At 33.9% G+C, this 22,519-nt stretch overlaps 2 protein-coding genes across 6 annotated transcripts in view; one reads left to right on the top strand and one right to left on the bottom strand.

Annotated features, from left to right (window-relative positions):
* Positions 1–945: 945 nt before the first annotated feature.
* Positions 946–10,269, top strand: Pep (Protein on ecdysone puffs). Of its 2 annotated transcripts, XM_014234003.3 has the most exons (4): positions 951–1,118; positions 2,618–2,960; positions 5,797–6,014; positions 8,194–10,269. In XM_014234003.3, exons 2-4 carry the CDS (start codon positions 2,652–2,654, stop codon positions 9,671–9,673), a joined length of 2,007 nt encoding a protein of 668 aa, XP_014089478.1. In that variant the 5' UTR covers positions 951–1,118; positions 2,618–2,651; the 3' UTR covers positions 9,674–10,269. The 2 variants fall into 2 exon arrangements, with proteins under 2 accessions (XP_036215208.1, XP_014089478.1); XM_036359315.2 differs by lacking the exon at positions 5,797–6,014 and having other exon boundaries at positions 946–1,118; positions 8,194–8,553.
* Positions 10,270–12,507: 2,238 nt separating this feature from the next.
* Positions 12,508–22,519, bottom strand: part of LOC106617021 (prostaglandin D2 receptor) — a 30,697-nt gene continuing 20,685 nt past the window's right edge. For all 4 annotated transcript variants that reach the window (XM_014233982.3, XM_070111196.1, XM_036359322.2 and 1 more), the window contains 4 exons: positions 16,497–16,713; positions 16,178–16,370; positions 13,927–14,213; positions 12,508–13,856 (listed from right to left, as the gene is read on the bottom strand). In XM_014233982.3, the coding sequence (XP_014089457.1) occupies positions 13,608–13,856; positions 13,927–14,213; positions 16,178–16,370; positions 16,497–16,713 (946 nt within the window). In that variant the 3' untranslated portion in view covers positions 12,508–13,607. The remainder of the gene's footprint in view (positions 13,857–13,926; positions 14,214–16,177; positions 16,371–16,496; positions 16,714–22,519) is intronic.

Below are 22,519 nucleotides of genomic sequence, written 5' to 3'. Positions count from 1 at the left end.
AATTGCACTAGTTTTAGTTCCACTTTCAAAGCTTTTATCTACTCCATATATGTTTATTTTTATGTCGGAAACATAACCTTACTCTTCAATGATTGCTGATAAAACTTTAAAATGTAAGTCATTCCTATATGAAAGCAAAATTGTAAAATCATGTATTCTGTATCGTTAACTTAATTGGTAGATTAAAGCAATAAGGAAAATTTATTTATATAATAAAATTTGAATATCGTAATAGCTATTTCCTTAGCCACTCGTTACCTGTTATCCGCCATTTCCACGCAGAAGCTCAAGTTTGCAAACACGAAATTATTTGAAAACTGAAGAAAATATTAATTAGTTTATAAAAATTTTAACCGAAACAATTTACACGTTATGATGGAAAACTAGAAATGGATGAAGATTAAAAAATCATTAAAATTCAAATAAGAAATTAATTAATTAGTTCCTTACTAATAATCACTATACGAAAATATTTGAGAGACTACTGACAGCTCTTCTTTTTCCGCCAAGGAATTTTTTGATACAGAGTTGCAACGACCAAAAATTTTAAATTATAATTTAAGCCAATCACTCGCTCTTTTCATAAATGAATTATTTTAGCTGATTAAAAATACGATATATAGTTTGGTTCATTTTGTAACTTGCAAGTAAAATTTAAACAAAAAAAATTTTAAATTGTAGTGTAAATGGAGGCAATCTTTTACTAAAATAACGGTGATTGATTTGTATGCAAAACTTCTTTTTTTGACTGTATGTTCTAAATAGTAAAGTAGTGCTAAACACAAAACGACTTCTCTTCAAACTAGAAAACTATCTGTAAACATAGTGTTACCTATACTTTTATATATATTTGAAAATTAACAAGCTGGCTATGCTCTGTGGCTACTCGCTCGTTTGCTACAGCCAGACGACTGCTTTCGAAGTTTTCCAAACGATGTTGTTTCTTCATTCGTTCTTCGTTCGTTGCTCGTGTAATACTTGTGCGTGAGCGCGGTTTTGTTCATAAAAAATAAAATTACACCGTCGCCATCTTTAATTTTCTTCAATTGAAGAAATATTGTGAAATTTTACAAATATATCTTAATATAATACTGTGAAAGTTAATTCTTCGTCAGAAGGTGAGCAAATTATTATTTGAATAAGGTTTTGTAATACAACATAATACTTTTTCTTCTATGGTATGGGTTTTTCGCATAGATTTTAGTATGTATACTGGTGAAATTATAGATTTTTTTAAAGTAAAATGCTTGTAATATTAAGTCGTTATGATAATTAAATACCTTTTTTTTTTTGTTTTTAAATTGATTACATAAATTATACGCTTACAATTTAAACAAAAATCGATGTTTAAAGGAATCATTGGATTGTTGACCCGCTCATCAAGAAAAGTACAGTCTACTATACGAGTCGTAATTTTCAAGGGTCTATTTTAAGTTGTCGGCCAAATAGTTACGTGTTATACATTTGCAATTTTCCGAAAAAATATATGAAAAGTTTTGATTTATAAAATATTCGAAAGAGTTGAGAAAAAAAAAATTCGATGATAGAAAATTAATTATAGAAGGCGCCATCTTGTTTTCGCCTTTACATATATTCTCTTTTTCTTTTTTTTACAACCATTCTCTGCAAATTGTTTTGTGTGTATACAATTTACTACTTGTTTGACAAGTTTCGCAAAATTCTCATGAAAAATGTGTAAATATGACTCAACCACTGACTTGCTTAGATAACATTCTAGAAAAGGATTGTGAAAGTTTCTTAATATCTCCAATGGAGATTCTCCATTGTAGTATCTTACCAAATGCCGGCCGGTTTATTCTCATTTTTTTCAAAACTACCATTTTGTATATGTAAGGTTCATCTATTCGTAGGACGTAAAAACGTGATTAATTCATTTCTATAAAAATGAGGTTATTCACACTTGTATTTGTGCTTTAAGCCATTTTGCTTAATTTTTTTCCTCTTATATTAACAGGGCAAGAATGTTCGCTCGTTCGGGCAAATAATCACGCGAACGAGTTTATATTCGTTCTCCCGCTTTTGCTTAGGTATCTACACTTTTGTTGTTCGCGCGTAAAATTAATGTACATACACATTATGTGGAAACAGCGGCCAAGCTTCTATATATATATATTTTTTGTTTTACATTAAATATATGATAACCATTCGTTTAAGCAACAAACTAACAATTTTAAAAATTTCTTTACAACAAAATTCTAATGTAAATATTCAATACTAAAATTAATTATCATTTTATTGCTGGTAATATATAGCGCACATTGTGCTGTTCTTCTTGTTTTTCAGATATATTTCAAGCATTTGCATTTAGCTAATCCTCTAGAAAGAAAACTAATAAAGTACTAGCCTTCAAGCTTGTTCTATGTTAGTCAATTTTGTGTCTGTGCTTTGTTAATTATTATTATTTCAACTTTTGGAAATTCTAAATTTTAAAATTTTGCAAAACCAAATGTCTCCCAGGTATGCAGAGAAGACTATGCGGCTTTAGCGGCAATTAAATTTTTTTTAGTAATAATATTTTATAACTATTTATACATTTTATTATGTAGAAACAAAATATTTATATAATCTAATATGTTTTATTTTAATTTTTTTATAGCGTTAAACAGGTTAATAGCAATACAAATAAGAAAATGGCATTCCGTGGTAATCAGAATCGCAACCGCAATTTCGGCGGTAATAATTATGGTGGTGGCCCAATGGGTACCAATCGTATGGGAAACATGAACATGTCGCCATGGGATACACCAAATGCGGGAGGTAATTTTGGCGGTGGCAACATGCGTCAAGGCGGCGGTGGCCAAGGCATGAATGCTCAGGCCATTAACTTGGCTAATAACTTGTTGAACAACTTGTTCAGAAACCAAAACCCACCATCTCTCTTGGATCTGCCACGAGGCGGTGGAGGCGGTATGGGCAATCGCAATCAACGCGGCGGACCGGTATGTATATGATTTTTTCCCCTTTTACATATTTTTAGTTGTAGTTTTCTTATTAAAGTTATTTATTTGTTTCACTATTTACGTTAGTACAAAGGCTGAATGCAGACTGGAACAGTTTTGCAGAAGTGCTAACTAATGTATAACGTATGTGTGGCAGACGAAATGATTCCTTATAATAACTATTTTCTTTTGACTTCTTAAACTTAGTGGTTGTGTGTTCTAAAATTAATAAGGTGTATTTCACAACGCCTTCTAAAAACTATATATACTATGTTAAAAAATTAACACAAGTGATTAAAAATGATTAGAAGTACAAATTGTATTGTATTATTATGAATTTGTTAACAAAAGGATTTTTTAATATCTGCCACACATGCGATATACAAAGTATCAGTTAATTTTATACTTAAAATATATCTTTGTATTTTGTAACAAATTATAACACTTGAAATTCACTTTGTACTTTAAAGCCGAAAAGTATTGAAGTTTTAACGAGAAATACTGTACTTAAACTTTTTTTTTTTAATATAATGTGTAGCTTTTTATATTTTTCACCTACTCAAATTATAAATTGATACGAATTGTAAAAGGATTGTGCATTGGAGGCTTTCAAGTAAAAAGCATTTGTCCATTTTAAATGCTATATTTTTACAGTACACAAGAGAGGAGATGAGATGAAATTATTCTGTATTAGTGCACAATTTTTTTTAGCAGTACCATTTAATGTACCTTATAATTTTTCTATATAATATAGTAAGAAAAAGTACACTTAGCTTTAATATGAATTGTATGCAATAATGTTGTGTAATACAACATAATGCAACCACAAATACTTTAGCTCTTTTAGTTTCTTCCAACTATTAACTTTAAGCCAATGTCAAACAGCGTATATCTATTTATGAATTATTTCATAAAATGTATATTTTATAATTTAAGACTTGCAAACAAAATTAATTTGTTGTACTTTATACGCTGGATAATTAATTCCAAGTTTCTAATTAGCAATTGTTTACTTTCTTTTATTCTCTTCTCCATATATATATGTACAAAAACAAAAACCCTAAATCGCACTGAACTGAACCTCTATTTTGTTCAATTGTTCCATCTGACGCGTGTCGATTGTGATCGAAAATGTTGCAAATGCAATGATGCGGTTATGTTTCGCGTTATGATAATGCGTATGCTGCTGTTGTTGTTATTATTGATGTTTTGTAATCGCTTGCGTCAAATATGCTGCGTTATCACGCACACAATATGTCAATTGGTTTTCGAATTTCTTTTACATACAAAAAATAATACACATTTTCCTTCCCCAAAAATATAATTGTAATCGAAAATCATATAAAATTGTACATGGGACGCAAATGCGAACAAACACAACCAAACACACTTATGGCATTTACGCTATTCAAATTCACGCTGCATAACTGCCGCCTACAATTACTGATCGAATGTAAATGTTGCAACCGATGTCTTCAACCTGTTGGTGCGTATCACAACTGTTTCACACATAAAAACGATCGGTCGATGATGATCTCTGCCTAATCTACTGCTTGTTTTAACTGCTACAACATGTACACTACTGGTCTGGTGCTTCTTCAACGATTCCTTATTGCAATCCAAATGCTGGTGACTCAAAAACAAACACATTAAAAATAACGAAAAAAAAAAACAAAAACCTCAATGAAAATTTTTTTAAAACCAAAATTATTTTAAACTTATAATTATGTTGATGAAAAAAATCGAAACCAAAATGAAAATATTGAACTACAAATGAAATCTGCCATGCTAACGATATGATGAAACGTGTTTTCCCGAATCGAATTTCGCAATTGTTCGCATTAATGTGTATTTTTAAAATGTCTTACCACATCACGATGGGTTATTTCAAAAATCTGATACATATATGCAATGAAAACGTCAACGACTGTATTTGAATACTTTAATTAAAAACTTCAATAATATATAAATGTTGTTTCATCAAATATGCAAATATATATATATATATATATATATATATATATATACATATATGTATACACGCACACACGCTAATGCATGTTGCCATTTCGGCTAATCCTGTGCCTATGTGCATGTGTGTTGCTGATGCCATTGCTGCTCTCCGCCATTCAATCAATCCGTCTACATTTTAAATGCTCCATTCTTTGCTGATTGCCAAATATGCCAACGAACTGACACATCTTATAAACAAAATATTATAATATAACAAATATGAACAAAAATTCATTAAATAAACGAAACTACATATCTGATATATGTGTTCTACGGATATTTACAAATCTTTATTATGTATGCTATTACATAAATATATATACAATATTGCAACTAATGATGAATATAAAAACAAAAATTTTCAACGATATTACTAAACAATATAAAAAATGTGTAAATGCATTATGATGATGCGCCTCTGAACGAATACAATTTCCACGACAATGATGAATTGTGCTTCGAATAATTAAAAAACAAAAAATTATATACAAATGCCAAATACAAATTACCGTTGTATTGAATGAATGTATTGAATTTGTGTTCTATAAATGCAAACTAATGTGAAATTTTATATAATCTATTATGAAAATGTTTGCAAACAATCTGTGCATTTCTTTAAACGCTACATTTTTATGTGGATGCATCACAAAAAAATTAAAAAAAAAAAATAAAAATTGTTGCTTTCTACATGTGGAAACGAAACTTAAAATTCATGCATGTTTCCAATAACAATACAAATACCAAAATGTGTGCGCATATATTTTCAAAATATATCCTATATATTAAATTATAAAACAAATCACATAACATTTATATGAAAAAGATGGTCAATCGTGGTGCTCCTGGCAATCGCATCAATAATCGCCGTGCTCAAGGAGGTTTTCAAAACCGTGGCGCAGCTGGTTCTAAATCGGCACAAAAGCAAGGCGCTGGCGGAATTCGCAAGCAGAATGCTTTCGATCGTGCTAAGAAACTTTTGGCTAAAAATGCCAACAATAACAAAAAGAAGGATACCGCTTCTGGCGATAAGAAAACTGAGAGGTAAGCGTTTTTCACAAACAAAAAACAAAAAGAATTTTCAACAAGTTTTTACTACAATTTCAATTTCGAACCAAAACAAAAATATTTACATAATAATAATAATTTAAAAAAAACCTACATCATTATTAAGTCAACTATAATGCAATATATCTATATATAAATGGGGATTCCTCTATATAACCCAATATACATATTACTATATAAGCATTTCCACTTTCTATGCCATTTTTATATATTGTTAATTGAACACTGGTGTCCCCACTGTAACAAAAGTAATGTGCGCAAATGATTGCGTCTGTTGTTACAAACACATATGCATGGAGGGGGGCGAGTTGATGTGGAATGATGATAAAAAGCCTGTAGGTGGGAATGTGGGTTCTGGGCGGGATGTACGATCATGAAATTTAACTGTGTTTTATTTTTATTCATTTTATTTTAATATCTTATATAGCATTTAATATATATATTTTAAAGCATATTTTCAGCGGACATGTTATTTTACTTTTTAAAATTACAATTTTAAATATCCTAATATTTTTTTAAACTTTATTTGTTAATTACCCGAGGCGCATTTTCCACCTATATACTATATTATCATCAAAATACGTATAACAGGCTACCTTGAATTCATTTATATACAAATAATAGCGGTTCTTTGAATTGTGAGCGTTTATAAGGCAAACAAATTTATTTTATGGTAATTATATAAAAGCGTTTTTCTTAAGTAAAACATAATCACAAAAGCACAGAATTAAGAGTGTTTTGAGTTTTGTTTAAATTTAATGAACATTTTGTTGTATATGTTAGTTGATTTCTGCGGATTGAGGTATTTTCTTGTTAAAATTAACAATTTTATTAGATCCTCAAAGTAATGAAATTTTATCGAAAGTGCTGATGTGACATAGAAAATAATTCCGTGTGCTTACATTCCCGTTAATGTTATACATATTCGATTGTACAATAGCACGTTTTTACACATATTTGTCAATTGCAATTGATTTCAAATCAAATCATCAAAAAAAAATCACACAGCAAATTTTAAAATGCAACCTACAAAATACAAGTGTTTGAACTGTCATTTTGCATAAGCATGAATGAAACTACCGTTTCGCTACAATTTATTAGCTGAGCACCAGCAATAGACAAGGTTGCATTGTTGCCGCATTACTCGCTTCAATCATTTCATGTTCATGTTTTGATTGAATACAAAATCCACATGATGTCAAGTTGTTTAATTCAAGTAACAATTAAAATTTTTAAATGGATTTTTCTATTAATTCGACCAATCGCTCGTAATTCAAAGAACAATTACAAATATTATTTGTTTTAGATAAAAAAAATCTGTACGGTTTTGAAGTGATTTAAATAGCAAAAAAATATATATCATAAAAATTGCATATTGATAGAGAACATCACTTCAAGACTTGGATAATATTTCATTAGCAGGGTGTTAAAATATGAAACTAATACACAAAATAAAGTAATTGTCACTTATGAACGCTGTGAATTTGTGGAAATATTTATATTTATAACCAGACCTTGATTTTATATACCCAAGAAAAAATGTTAATATAAAAACGGAAATCATCGAATTTGAATTTTAAGAGTTTTTTTTTAACATTTCAAAAACCAAAGGGGTTTTAAACTAATAGTAAAATAATATAACTAAAATAAATTTAAAATTATTATCTGTTTTTAATGACTCCAACGCTAAAATACATATAATCATTCGATACTTCACTGGCTCTTTTCTAATCCAATTTTTTGTTTCGTAAAATATATAAGGCTATCAATAATGTCGGCACTTTTTCAGCTGCTTGTAGCATATATAAAATCGCTGAAGTCATGTCACTGCCTACTATATTACCGTAGAATTCTGTATTTTTTCTCGGATCCGTTTTCATGCCTCATCAGTATTATTGTCTTCAATTTTAACACGCTTCTAATGTAATATTTTTAGTATACATTACCATCGAAATCCATCGCGATGCCCCAGTTTATAAAACATTCTCACATCCTTATATCTATTTATTACAGCAAAATTATTTTTTAAATACAGAAAACTAATATTCTTTCTTTTTATGTGTATTTCCATTTCTATCAACTCAAAATATCCAAAATAAATTTGAAATTCAAAATTATTTTGCGTGTGAATCATTTCACAACACATCAACAACAGCAAGGAGTCACCCTATGCCAGCGTGCCCAACGACATGTTCTATTGCCATTTGTGTAAGAAGCATATGTGGGACGCCAACTCGTTCGAGAATCACATTAAGGGTCGCACACATTTAATGATGCGCGAGGGCATCGAAGAGAGCTATCGCCTAAAGGCCAATATGATACGCCAAGAGGCCAAGATCGCTGAGCAATTGAAATCGATTGAATTGGATCGTTTGAAGCGCATGGGCAAGACCAAGCAACGCCAATTGGAATATTGTACTATGTGCGATCTGAATTTCCATGGTCATATTTCGGCGCATCGTAAATCGGAGGGTCATTTGAGTTTGAAGAAGTTTTTGCATCCCAAATGTATTGAGTGCAATAAGGAATTCGCTACACGCATTGATTATGACACACATTTGTTGTCGGCTGATCACTTGCAAAAGGCTGCCGAGAAGAATACCAAGGTTGGTGAACGTAAACGCAATACATTGACTATTCATACCGAAGAGGAGGAGTCAAAGGACTTGCGTCCACCACAAAAGAAGAGGAAGAAGCCTGTTACCAAGAAGGCTGAAGGTGAGGGTGAAATCAAGAAGGAGGGAGAAGAGGCTGCTGAAGGTGAGGAGGCCGAAGGCGAAGAGGCTGAGAAGAAAGAGGGTGAAGAGGGCGCTGATGAAACCAAAGAGGGCGAAGATTTAAATGAAACTCAAGAAGAGGAGGAAGTCGCTTTGCCGGTCGATCCTGAAGATTGCATTTTAGACTTCTCTGATGGTGATGAAATACCGACTGAAGTCGATACACGTTTACCCAAATATAATTGGACACGTCCAGTTGGTTCCGGTCTAATTACGAAATTGGAGTGCTTTGAGTGCTCGCTATGCGGCAAATTCTTCGATACAGAACAGACCGTTGAGGTGCATTCTCGCACCGTTACTCATCATCGCAATTTCTTGAAGTTTATTAACGAGAAGGCGAGCGATACTAAGATCGCACAAAAACGCGCCGCCGCCGCTCTCGAGGAGAATGAACGCAAGAAGCGTAAGTTGGAGGAAGCTGAAGCAGCTGCCACCGAAGTTAAGGTTGAAAATGGTGAAGAAGGTGAGGGTGGTGAAGCCGCCGAGGGTGAGCTGTACGATCCATCCGAGGCCACTGGTGATGATGAAGATGTCGAAATGAATGAGAATGGTGAGGCCGCCGAAGGCGAGGAGGGCGATGAAGAGTGTGCCGGCGATGAAGAAATGGAGGCACAAGACCAAGATGGCGAAGTCGAGGCTGAGGTCGAACCCGAGCCTGAGCCAGAGCCAGAACCCGAGCCCGTTAAAGAGCAGCCAAAGCCCGAGCCTGTCAAGACACCAGCCAAACCTGCTCCAGCAACACCAGCACCAGTCACACCTGCAGCTGAAACATCGCCGGCCAAAAAAGCAACACCAGCTCGCGCCGCACCAAAAGCAACGCCGCGTGGTCGTGGACGTGGACGTTACAATCGCTACTAAATAAATAGTTTGAGTGTACGTTTACTAGACAAAAAAAATAAAAAAATAAAAATAAAACTATTTCCATTATTTAAGTTTAGTTGTACTACTTTCCAACCAATTATACATAAAAACAAACAAACCTTATGTTTTGCAACTTGACAAGATATATGTTAATTAATAAACAAAACTATAAATTCAATATATATCTATATTCCACATTAATAATTTATCATTACCTTAATTGCAATCTTCATTTGCAGTAATCATATTTACTCGAAGATTTGCTGGAAAATAATATTTAATTGAAATATTCGAGTAAAAAAATATTTACTCTAGAAAGCAAAAGAAACAAAAATGAAAAATATTGAAAAAACACAACAAAAGCCAGTAAAGACAGTTAAAATCAAAACAGAAAAAGCAAGGGCGCACATGCAAGCATTTATGCAAATGCGTGAATTAGTATTTGAAGCATAGAATTGTCACGTGTGTGGTGTTGTGAATCACAAGCGAAAGAGGTACACTGGATTTGATGCTGTATTATGCATTATAAAATGTAAAAGCATATTTTAAGAGGTAAATAAAACAACCTTTAGATGTACAAAATATTAAAACAATTACGTGTTTTGTTGTAATGGGCTTCCGTGAAGTGGTTTCGGCATCAGTGCAAGCAGCTTTCAGGCTCACATAAAGGGTTTACTTTGGGTGCGTTCGAGATGGCAATCACGACAGCAGTGTTGGAAACTTATCAAAGTATCACGTTCTGCGTGAATTTTCGGCAACACTTGCAACAGCATCACGTTCTACTGTTACTTTTTGCACGCAATTTATGCAAATAATCGGCTAAGAAATACATTAAAAAATCTCCAAACTTTTTTCTTCCCTTAGTGGCACCACTGTCAAATGTTATAAAAACTGTGGACTTTGACAGCGCTATCTCGAATCAATGAGTTTCGGATCATTTTATCCATGGCAAATATGCAACACAGTAGCTGTACTGCTGCAATTATTACCTAGCTCGAACGCACACTTTATCCAGAACTCAATTCCTTCATAAGCAATAAAATTCGTAAAGTTGGATTTTTATCCGGTCAAGGACTATCAACTCTGTAGCATTCCTTCAAATCACTTCAGGGATGTATTCCGCCACTACAACAACAACAAGTGTTGCTCCATGCTTCTTTGTAGGGAATATAAAGTCTTGCTGTAGTTGAGATCAGGCGACAACAGCGTTCGGCCACTGTCCATAGTAAAGCGTTGCCATGTATAACGAATCTTAATATCATACCCTTGTTGTAGCGATTATATGATGAGTGGGATTCGTTGGGCATGCAAAGAGGTCGTTAGAGTCATGTGGGGATTCATTGCACGCTGAACGTATAGTATAGTATATATCAGGGTCAATTCTGGATAAGTAGGAGTTTAACCTGCTACGGTATTCAGAACGAAGTTACGCAAGGGTCACTCTAGAATCCAAGGGCAAGATAATACTTGTGTTCTTCACAAAGTGATAAATTACTTTCAGTCATAGTCAGCCGCAACAATCTCTTCATCACTGCGAAAATAAAGGATATCAGATATCGGCTTTGTTGGCAGATTTCAGTAGTGGACTTTCGATTACTGCGTTACAAATGGCGCAGGCTTTAACACGATGTTTTTTTTTTACCATTGTTGCTATTTGCCGCCCATTCGTTATCGACTAAAGCGTTACCCTGGGTTCTTAACCGTGTTCGGATCGGTAAATCTTCAGTGATTTATTTTTGAGCCTACAGGCGCTTGGTGTACAACGTTAGATACTGTTATTATATTGCAAGGGTGATATACACAGGTTTTAATTTACACGCAATGGAATAAATATACCAGACTAGGTGAGCACTACAACAGCACGCAAATAGACAGACAAACGTAACGATAGAGTTGAGTTAACATGGAACAAGATTTTATGATATTTTTACCTACCGATCCACACTGTTAGATCCGCGAAATAACAGTGCATGGCCGTATAAAAACCGTATCACTTCCAGTAATCGTAGAGCCGGCTGTTGTGGGAATTAATGGGTTTCTGCTCGGATGTTTTTGCCGAAATCATCCCTACAGTCACCTGCTTGAAGCGGGGCCACCTCCTCGACGAATTAGCACCGTATACCGACCGAATTTCGGACGCCACCAACTACCGACAGGCACTGAACGCCATTCACAGCGGAGCTATTAACACCTTCAGTGAATGGCGTAATTTCGATAATTTCAAGTGTTCGGTTTCAGTTATTCATGAAAGTTTTGCATTTCCTATATTTTAACCAATTATGGTCTTATAAGTAAGAAAATTTATTTTTGCAGTCATGATTAGGGTTCGGCGCTTCTTTTTCGTTCATACAAACATCTCATGATCTCCATTTTCATGCCCTTTACCGAAAATTTTCTCAAAATGAAGCTTCGCAAAGTTTAGTGCTGATAGTCAAAAATTTTCCTAGGTAACCATTACGCACACAAAAAAATATATATGAGTATCAAGTTAGACTATGGTATATGCACAAGCATTTGGATAAATTAAATCTTATATATAAAAATGAAACGCTATTTCGTTGTGTACTCGCAGAACGTCCGAACTACAGCACGGAAATAGGAAGGAACAGGTAGAGCGGTACAACCAAAATCTAAAAGTGTTGGAAGAAAAGTATCAAGGTTGATGGTATCGCCATATGACCGCAGATTAGTGCTGGTCCTAAAAAAAATGTTTCAACAGGAACATTATAAAATAAATGATCGAAAAAGAAGGTTTATTGAAGGTATATGTTTTCGACAATTTTTGCTCTGTTTACTTTGATGTATCCTTATTTTTCAAAAGAAAAGTGATTTTGTAAATGTATCCGTTATTTTATTTCATATTTTCTGATTTTTGTAATTTAATATAAAAATAAAGATTTAAAAATAAACGAGATCAAATTTTACAAAATCATTGATGGTTCCTGATTTGTGAGCCCAAATATATTCAAAATCAATTTTATTTCTAAAAGTGATGACCTTATATCTAAGGCAACAAAATCACTGTAGACCAGTGTAATCCGTGGTGAATTTCGTAAAGATACCTTGTCAAATAAAAAAGTGTTCCATACAAGAACTTGATTTGGATAGTTCAGTTTGTATGACAGCTACATACATATATCGGTTCGGACAAATGAGAAGCTTCTTGTGGAGAAAAGGATGTGTGCAAAATTTTTGATCGATATCTTAAAAAGTGAGTGCCACTTCGCAACTAACTTAATCTACCCTGTTCAGGCTATAAAAATGCTGAGGTATTAAAATAACCTTACGAACATTTTTTTTTTTTAAGTATATAAAAAATATATTATTTTATTTACATTTATGCCAAACAAATTTAAGTATTTACAACTTACAAGCTAATATAGTATATTTATATGTGTATGTGTACTATCGAATTACGAAATCGTATAAACAAAAGTATTTATGAACAGACAGTATACTTAGATCTCTGCGTGCAGATAAATGATGGCGAAAAAAATTTCAATTTGTAAAATTGTTTGTGCTTTTTTCTATACAACTTACTTTTTATGCACGCCTAAGCAATTATTACAAACACTAATAAACTTTTTGGGATTTTTAAGTTAATCTTTTTAAGTACAATTTTAGAATAAAATACTTTGACATGTCTTTAAGGAATAATTGTATGCATAATTATTTGGTTTTGTTCGTTTTGCATTCACACCAGTTCATCAACCATTTGCCAAACAGCAACCATTATGTTATAAGCATTTTCACCGTTACTTTCTAACCAATTCTAAATACTTGTACATTTTCGCTTTCCATAAAAAAAAAGTATTGAGTAAAAAATATATTAAACGCATACATATGCACATATGTACGTTTGTATGTTTGTGTATATCTAAAAATACAAAATACTTGTACGCGCTGACGCTCGAGCGCCACGCCACGAAGCTCAGTTTAGTCCACAATCCGACGTATTCTGCTCGATGGTGGCGCGCAGCCGACTCTGATCGCTATGCGAGCGTCGTAGTTCACAGCGACAGCGCTTGAAAAAGCCCAATATGTAGGAGTGCTTCGTCCGGCTGAGCACATAAATATATGGATCCGAGGTGAAGTGCAGCGCCATCAGCACATCGGCCAAAATGAAGAAGGGATGCGCCTTAGGCACACGATTCGGCAAAATGGCCATCGGTATGGCGATCTGCGAAGCATAAAACATTAATTAGAAGCTCAGTTGTTATTGTTATTGTTTTTTTTCCTTTGTCGCTTACCATTTGCGGCATCCAACAGATGACGAAGGAGATGCTCAGGTATGCCATCAGTTTGGCGAATTTAATCTCATCGGGCGAGGCGTCTGCCGTCATTGTTACACTATTGCTGTGATGATACAACGAGGAGCCGCTGCTTGGTTCACCCTCGATGCGATTCATGCTGCCCTTCTCGCGATTCGCCAGATCGTAGTGCATGTGTCGCTTGGTGGTGCGTGTGCGTCCGATGAAGCAGAGCACGCGTGTCACGAACAGATTGCAAGCAACAATGACGACGCACAAAAGCGAACCTGAAATGAGCGTGCAGTGAAAATACATGCAAATTTAGTCGTTAAATTGGAAAATGGGTATATGGAAAGTATTCTTAATCAGAAATTAAAACCGATTATTATAACTATAAAAGAGAGTCTATTCACAAATTGTTAATCTCGGTTGCATGAGCTATTACTAGTCGTTTAGCTAGCTTTATGTTGAGACGAATGATAATATAATATTATACGTTATAATGTGAAGAAATTTCATTTGTCGATTTTTATTTTTGATGTGTTAGCTCATCTTTTATAGATTTTCATATACTCTTTACACATATTTTGGGTTTCAAGTCGATGTAGTGTTTATACTTAAAGCCTTCAAACAGTAACCACCCCTACTCTAAAGCCACTCTAGCAAGCAGCAGAGATCTTATCGTTCTTTTCACGTGCTTCAAGGTGGCCATTGGTCCTATAACAGAGAACCTGCTGGAAGGTAGATGGAAAGTACTTCAACTTCGGTTTAAATATGATCAAATTTGACCCGGAGTGTTCCACATAAACTTCGCACGCAAACCGACTCGATAAACAATTTCACTTTTTGTGAAATTTTGCAAAAATGTTTTGGAGAAATACTTACTCACGAACACAAGTGTTTGAGTGGCACAGAGCATTCGGTAACGGTCATGAAGTCATCGAACACTTGCCTCATGTGAGTCGTCCATCCACCGCTCTTAATTTCGATAGTTAAAAAACAGTGTTTGAAAATCCTCGTGTTAGCATCAGAGAGATAGCAGAGGATCTCAACATCACTAATAGATTGACTCAACCATTTTGATTCATGTTTTGGGTATGAACCCTATCAATTCTACACTCGTACCAAAAGAACTGAATGCGATGTTGACAATGAATAAGACGTCGAAACTGTCCAACAATCTAGTGAATAGCGTTACAAAATTGAGTTGAAACCGAAAAACCAAAATCGCTGAAAGCACTGAAAGCCATCTCAGCCGAGTTGTACAACAATGAATTGAGGTATCAACATCTTGAGTTCTGAAATTTGGCATTGGGTTGATTTTAGGTTGAAATACCAATCAAGTTGTGAAGCTGACACAACATACATGACATAATTACTTAAATAATGCTCAGGAATTCGAACATGTATTCGAATACGAATAGACCTCGAATATTCTCTACTTTTCTTGGCTAGTTCATACAAATGCAACTAACTTCTAGTTGCTAGCGAATAACAAATTGTTTCTACTCCTCTAAGATCCTGCTAAGTAATATTTTATACAAAAAATCGAAAGAATATTGGATATTTCGGAATGCTGTAACATCAAGAAAAATGTCTTTTTCCACAAAAAAGTTGTCGTCAAATGAGACCGGTAAGGAAGTTCTTAGTATATAACACGACATACATTCAGAACTTGAATTTCTGTAAATACATACACATATATAGGTGAAGAGGGTATATGTATTAAGTTTTGTAACATCCAGAAGGCAAATCGAAGACCCTGTAAATATATGTATAAATGATTGACGTTAGTAGTTGAGTCGATTTAACCATCCCTAAGTTTTTGGGATTTTGATTTTATTACATCGGTGTAGCCGAAGTGAATTTTTGGTCTCGTTTTTACTAATTTCGGGGGCTTTTCATTAATAAAATTTTGAAATTGGAGAATAAATTTGTCGAAAATTTATGGCTATCAGGGCTTTTAAAAACTACTTTCTGTTGGTTCCACAAATATCGTGGGGAAAATTCTGTCTTTTACCGGTGATAAACCCTGGTTTGTTTCGGTTACCTACACCCGGACTTTTGTGGAAACGGAACTGATGTTGGTCCATTTGCCGTTTACAGAAAATTTTACATAGCCTGCATAGATTTTTTGTTTTTGGACAATTCTTTCACCTTACATTAGAGTACAGCTTAAGAGGCTAAGAGCCAGTTACAATAATTTTTTTTGTGATTAAAGAGAAGACAATAATGTTACTACAAAACTCACCGAAAAGCATAAATAACACCGAATATGTTTTATTCCAAAAGCCTTCGGCATCGCGATAACGCAAACATTTCGGATTTTCCGGATCACTCTCGTCAATGTAGGCGCCAAAACCGATGAAAGGTAGAAAAGTGATAACAACCGCGATGAGCACCAGCGAATTGATAGTTTTGCGCACAAGTTCGTATGTGATATGCTGCGAAGGCGGTGTGAGATAAATATATACATATGTATTTATATGTTCGACACGTGTAAAAAATTTTCAAAATTAACAATATAAAAAATTCGGTAATGAATAAAAATAGCACACGTGTTTACCAACCTTATGATAGATAAACGGTCGCGCCAAGGCCATCCAACGTTCAATCGCCATCACTGCAGCAATACAACCGGAACTAAGCCCGAAAAAGCGACACAATACTTTCAACGTGCAATCCCAACGCACGTAGGCCTTGAACTTATCCTCTGGCACATAAGTTTTGAGGAGCATCGTTGTTAACATGCCGAGCAGGCCGATAAGATTGTTTGATGCTAAGCAGCTGTAATGAAAAAATAAAAGAAAAATCATATAATTTTTTATTATACAACATAATGTATTTATTGTGGAGCATGATGGCAGCAGAGTGCATACATACTTATATGAGATGTTTATATTTCCGATAGTAAAAAACTGAGAACAAAAGCCTATAATATATAAAGCATGAGTGTACTTCTGTGTCCGCCGCGGCAAGAGAACTACTACATACAAAGCAAAGGAAATTAAGGAGGACTGATTCCAAAGAAGGCACAAAAACTTAGATAATGCTTGAATCTTAAACACTAAAGGTTACAAGATTACCAGAAAACTAGGAAAACTATTATTTTGTTTTTTCAAGTGAAAAAAGGCAAGCGTTGATATTTTCTCGCGTTCAAGTCGAACAACCCCTCAAATATAATTTTACTTAGACATTTTATAAAGTTAAGGTAGTTGTGATGGTCAAACCCCTTTAAATTCGTAACCAATACCCGATGGGTTTCGGTCAAGTAAAATCTAAATTTATAGTTTTTTCTGTCAACTATCCACAGAGACAAATTACTTGAAGAAATCTTTTATCGAAATGTACAAGTAGTTCGAAAGTAATTTGAAAGCTCACAAGTGAACTTCTACAACTTTTACTTTTCAGATGAGATCAAGATCCATACCAGATAGTATATTATGTATATTTTTTAAGAATATTTACAATGGCGGTCTAAAAGTACTTTAAAATGACCAATTCATTTTCTAACATACACTCCATTTAGCTCATTATAGTTGACTTTCACTGCGATGCTTCAACTTCTTCAACCCGTATAAAAACTTCCATTCTGGTGGTGTGCAAAATACGCCTACGAGGGAACGATAACTTCCTCATACGGCTCAAATTTGTGCCCTGCGATTAATGTTTACAAGTTTGGAAATAAATAGAAGTCGCCCAGTAATCGATTTGGCCTTAAAGAGGGTACATACCTCTACAGCGTTGAATAGCCCTGTGACCGGTTTGCTTTACTCTACTTAGTGGATGTAGATAACTTCTTGTGAATTCTAGGAAACGGTGTCCATCACCTTTTCGCTTGATATTGTATAACAGTCTTCGTCTTTTTCAGAGCAGGCTCGTCAGGAGAAGTGCACTGTGTTGACTGTTACTTGGACTCTGATGTGTATCATGTTTCGTCGATGGTCACGAAACGGTGTAGAAACTTCTACGGTTTGTGCATTAACAGCGTCAACCATTGTTGTAAAGTGGTCTCAAGGTTGCGCTTGTTATCTCAATATTTCATACAAGATATTACACGGTCTTTTTAGATGCCTACAGTCTGAGCTATCTCATACAACTTCTATCGGCGGTCTGCCAATACGTATAGTTGGCCACATTATCGTTTTTTTTTCGTTGTACTTGGGCGTGGTATCAATAGAAATCGACATACACTAATCGCCACCAAAGGTAAGAGCTATCGAATACATCATCTAAGCGCTTTTTTGTTGCGCACTTTCAGCCCTAAAACAATAATCGAATTATGGACCGATATTGTTGCTTTTTCATTTCTCAAAATATTTAATGTTATCCATCTACGAGATCCTTCGGGCGGTAAGGCTAAATATTTATTGTAACGCCCTCGAAATTGTTTCAGAAAATGTTCCTAGTTACATCTATAAAAATATAAATATCTACGCATACCGCAATTTAGATATTGCAGTATTTTCCTTACATTATTTATGGCCAGCACAACTACTTCTCAAACATGATAATCACTTGAATGATACGAGTTTAATCCCCCTCCTTCCTTCTAGCGCATAACTAATCAAGTGTCTTTTATCTCTTCGGCGAAGTGTTTTATGCAATTTTGTGTTGTGTTTGCTACAACAAATATTTATGGCAATAAATTCACGCCACAAGTGTCAGCGAAGTAAACCTTACTTAATATTGGAGATAAATGCCTTCTTTTCTTGTATAGATTTTTATACTCTCACAATATGTTGTACAGAGTACAACTTGGTACAATTGTTTTTTGGTTTGTAGAGCTTGGTATTGCATATGAAAGGAATCGTGGTGGTTATTCAAAAATAAAATATTAAATGCTGTAATTTGCAAAATTTCTATTGCTGAAAATATGAGTAGCTACCACAAATCGCATATATGTATTGTATGTACATTAAGATCAGAAAATTTCCGGAAATTGTAAATAAAACGACAATTTTTTAATCTTCATCAATATTTATTTTGTCGCCTTCAAAATATGCTCCTTTTGCAGCGATGCATATATGCCACCACTTTTTCCAATTATCGAAACATGCCTTGTAGGTCCGGGGCAAAGATCGCCTTTAGTTCCCTATGCAAATTTTCCTTAATGCTCTGTAGCAACATGTTTGGCCATGAAACCAGAAAGTTTCCGGAAATTGTTTCCTTCGATATTCGCGGTTTGGTTCATCATGAATTCGTTCCAACAAGACAGACGGTCGGCAAAGAGTATTATTTAAGCGTTTTGAGGCGTCGTAAACGGCCGGAATTGTGGGCCCACTATTTCCCGAAACTTTCTGGTCTTAATGTATACTTGACATACATACATATCTATGGTATATGAGCAGCAGTTAATCTCTCATTAGCATGGATGTTTTTATATTTGCATATAAATGAGTTAAATAACTCAATACACTTCGATGCGGTAAGAAATTTAAGCGCGCACATACTTTTATAATAAATAGTATCATAAATTTCAATCGAGCGCAGAAAATAATAAAATGCTAGCAAATTATAGCGGAATATTTAAAGAGTCAGCACGAATGCAAATAAATCGCTAAGAATAAATATTTTCTAATATGAGTGAGATGAATAAAAAGATATAATTTTTATTCTCCAAAAATTGATTGCACAATAATACTACAAATGAATACAAATTAACAGCGAATGAAAGCAAATATGGTAAAATGTGTAAGAGAAGAAAAGTATAAATGTCAGTGGTATATTAGCATGTGTATGTGTGTATCTTACAGCTGTTGTGGGGAACTTGGTTAAGAGATTACTAAAAAGAACTAAGAGTTAATGAGTAAAGGCAGCTTGCGTTACAGCTTTGGACAAAAAAATATTGAAGGCAGCTACTTGACCTATGTAAGGCCGTAAATATTAGCATGAAGCTTGATGGTGAAGTCTGCGTGGGATTTTGTAACAAGAGCTCTCATGCTTTTGATAAAGTTTTAGCCGATCTGATGACTGCAAATATAACATGGGTGAAACTCTATTGGTTTTAAAAGTTTCTAGAGAATGTTTGACATCTCGATTTTTGGGATTAACCAAACCTAATTAAACCTATACCTGTATAAATACTATATACTCATACTACTACACTCAGAGAAAAAAAATGAGACGGTATGCTATATCTTGAAATCTGAAGTGGTACGTGCGACGTCTGAATAAGGTTTCTATGGGAAAAATAATACAATAACATATGGATGGCCACAGAAAAGTTTGTTCCGAATAAAAATGCCATCCATTGAAAAAAAAACTGAAAATAGTAAAAAAAATGTTTGCCAAATGAAAGGGGAAAGCAAGGCTCTTGGAAGATATTATATATATATTGTATGTATGTATGTACATATATAGCTATTGCATAGGTTAAATTATCTACCATAAAATATTGAGAAAGTTTAACGGTAAGTACTAGAATTTAATTCTAAAATAGAGTGAAAAAATATTTTGCAAACTTAAGGGGAAACAGAGCCGATAAGAAATTACTCTATATATATGTTTTGTAAAAAAGTTGCCAGCTATTGTAAAAGTTAAATAAAGTAAAATATTTCAACGAGTGTTTATGAGAAAATTTTACGAAAAGTATTTGAATTTAATTTGAAAGCAAGTTGCCACCTTTTGAAAAAAATTAAAATATTTCAAAATATTTGCGAAACGCAAAGAAAACAGAGTCTCTATGAAATTAGTGTATTTTTTTTAAAATCGTTGCCATCTTTTCGAAATTATAAATTAAGTAAAATATTCGAACAAGAGTGCCAAACGATCAGAGAAAAAGTTAACTAAGTACTAATCTTGATTAGTTGATCTGTTTGCAATATATATGTGTGTATACGACGTTTATTCCAACAAAAAAATTGCTTAATCACCCTTGGCACGCACATGTTGAAACTACACAATAACAAAAATGATAAATATTTGACCGACAAACAATCAACAAGTGATAGATAAAAAAGTCAAAAGGACTAAAAGCTCAATAAATTTGGCTTGAAATAAAGTGCTATAAATATTCGCAAAAACCAACAATTTAATGAACACTGAAGCACACACTTGATAGCTACTGCTTAAACACAGGCGTAGTTGGTGTTACCGTTATTATGTCGGTTTGTTAGCCGACATGCTTAAATATCCAAATAAAGCGTAAGTGCTTATTAACAGTCAGGCACAAAATTGATGGTACGTTGAATTTCAGCAAAAGAAAAAATACACTTAATTTTTGTATACCCTTCAACAGTATTTGTGCGAAGAAAATATGTATAGTAGTTCTTAGTTACCACAACGGACTGCCGTTCTAAACTGTCAAAGTTTTGACTTTATATACCATTACATATTTGACAGATTGTACATATTGATATCCATTTAATCACAGATATTTGTACACGCTGAAGCCGTTTAACAGCGTATAACGCCCACAAACCCAAACTAGATATATTAAACCTACTTAATAGCATCGCAAATTTTCCGTTATTTTGGCATGGAATCAAACACGCATTAACGAGTGGCAATTTCGTTAATTAATAGTTACGAGTGAATGAACTAAAAACGTGAAATACATATGTAGTATGTCCTATGCTTGGTACATATAACAAATATTTATAAATATAAAGAGTGTCTCTTCAAGTTTCCAATGAAGTTACAGACTTTGAGGTTATGTTTAAATTAAGGTTTGTTAGCTTTCGGTGTTGATCGTAGCATTGGCATACTTGGACAGTCGAAACATCGGTCCTTTTTGACGAAAAACCTTTTAGGAATGAATGAATAGACCCTCATGTGTCGATGAAATGCCTATAACAAATCTGTTGAGACGGCTAACATTCTTTCGATTCGAAATGCTTTGTACATCGAAGGAATTTCACTCAAACTTTTGTGAAATCTGGATAGTCAAAGAAAAGTGTCAAAAATTTCCGCAACGCCTTCCTTAAGGCAACTTCAACTGCTGAACAAATGGAGATCCAGATGAAGAGCTTTCGACAGAAGTAAGTCGCCAACCTTCTTCCTAAACTTCGATCCGACTCGCGACTAACCATTAGGGCGAACAATGACAATAAATCGCTTCAATATCATTCTATGCCAATTGTACATTTCATTATATTTTCCGTATGCCATTTGAAATAAAAATTTCTCACCTTTAACAAAAAAAAAAAACACCCTTAACACACAATTACAATTGCCATTTAACCTGTAGTGTAGGCGAAATTCGTTATGTATGACGTTAGTTCTGACGTTTGTTTAATCGAAAAAGTGGTTTTGAGAAGAAATTTAAATGCCCCATATGTTTAACCACAAAACTATAATTGATCGCTTGTTTATGCGGAAACATTATAGGGAAATGTTCGTATTGAAATCGATTGTCGGCAAATAAGTTTTTTATAGGCTTTGTTTATCAAATACTCCAGCTATGGCTTTTGCGAATACGATATGGATTTTTGGAATATTTCATACTAGAAAGAATATCTGCGTTTTTTTCCTATGGAATAAATTTAATAATACAAGCTCGCTTGTACGTGTAAGTGGTGCACAGCTCATTTTTATCACGCTTTATGTGTATAATCACTTTGTTAACTGCTTTGCCTCTTCGATTGATAGC

This window comes from Bactrocera oleae, chromosome 6 (genome assembly GCF_042242935.1).
Source record: "Bactrocera oleae isolate idBacOlea1 chromosome 6, idBacOlea1, whole genome shotgun sequence".
NCBI classification, from domain to species: domain Eukaryota; kingdom Metazoa; phylum Arthropoda; class Insecta; order Diptera; family Tephritidae; genus Bactrocera; species Bactrocera oleae.
This window is presented reverse-complemented; position numbering and strand designations above follow the sequence as displayed.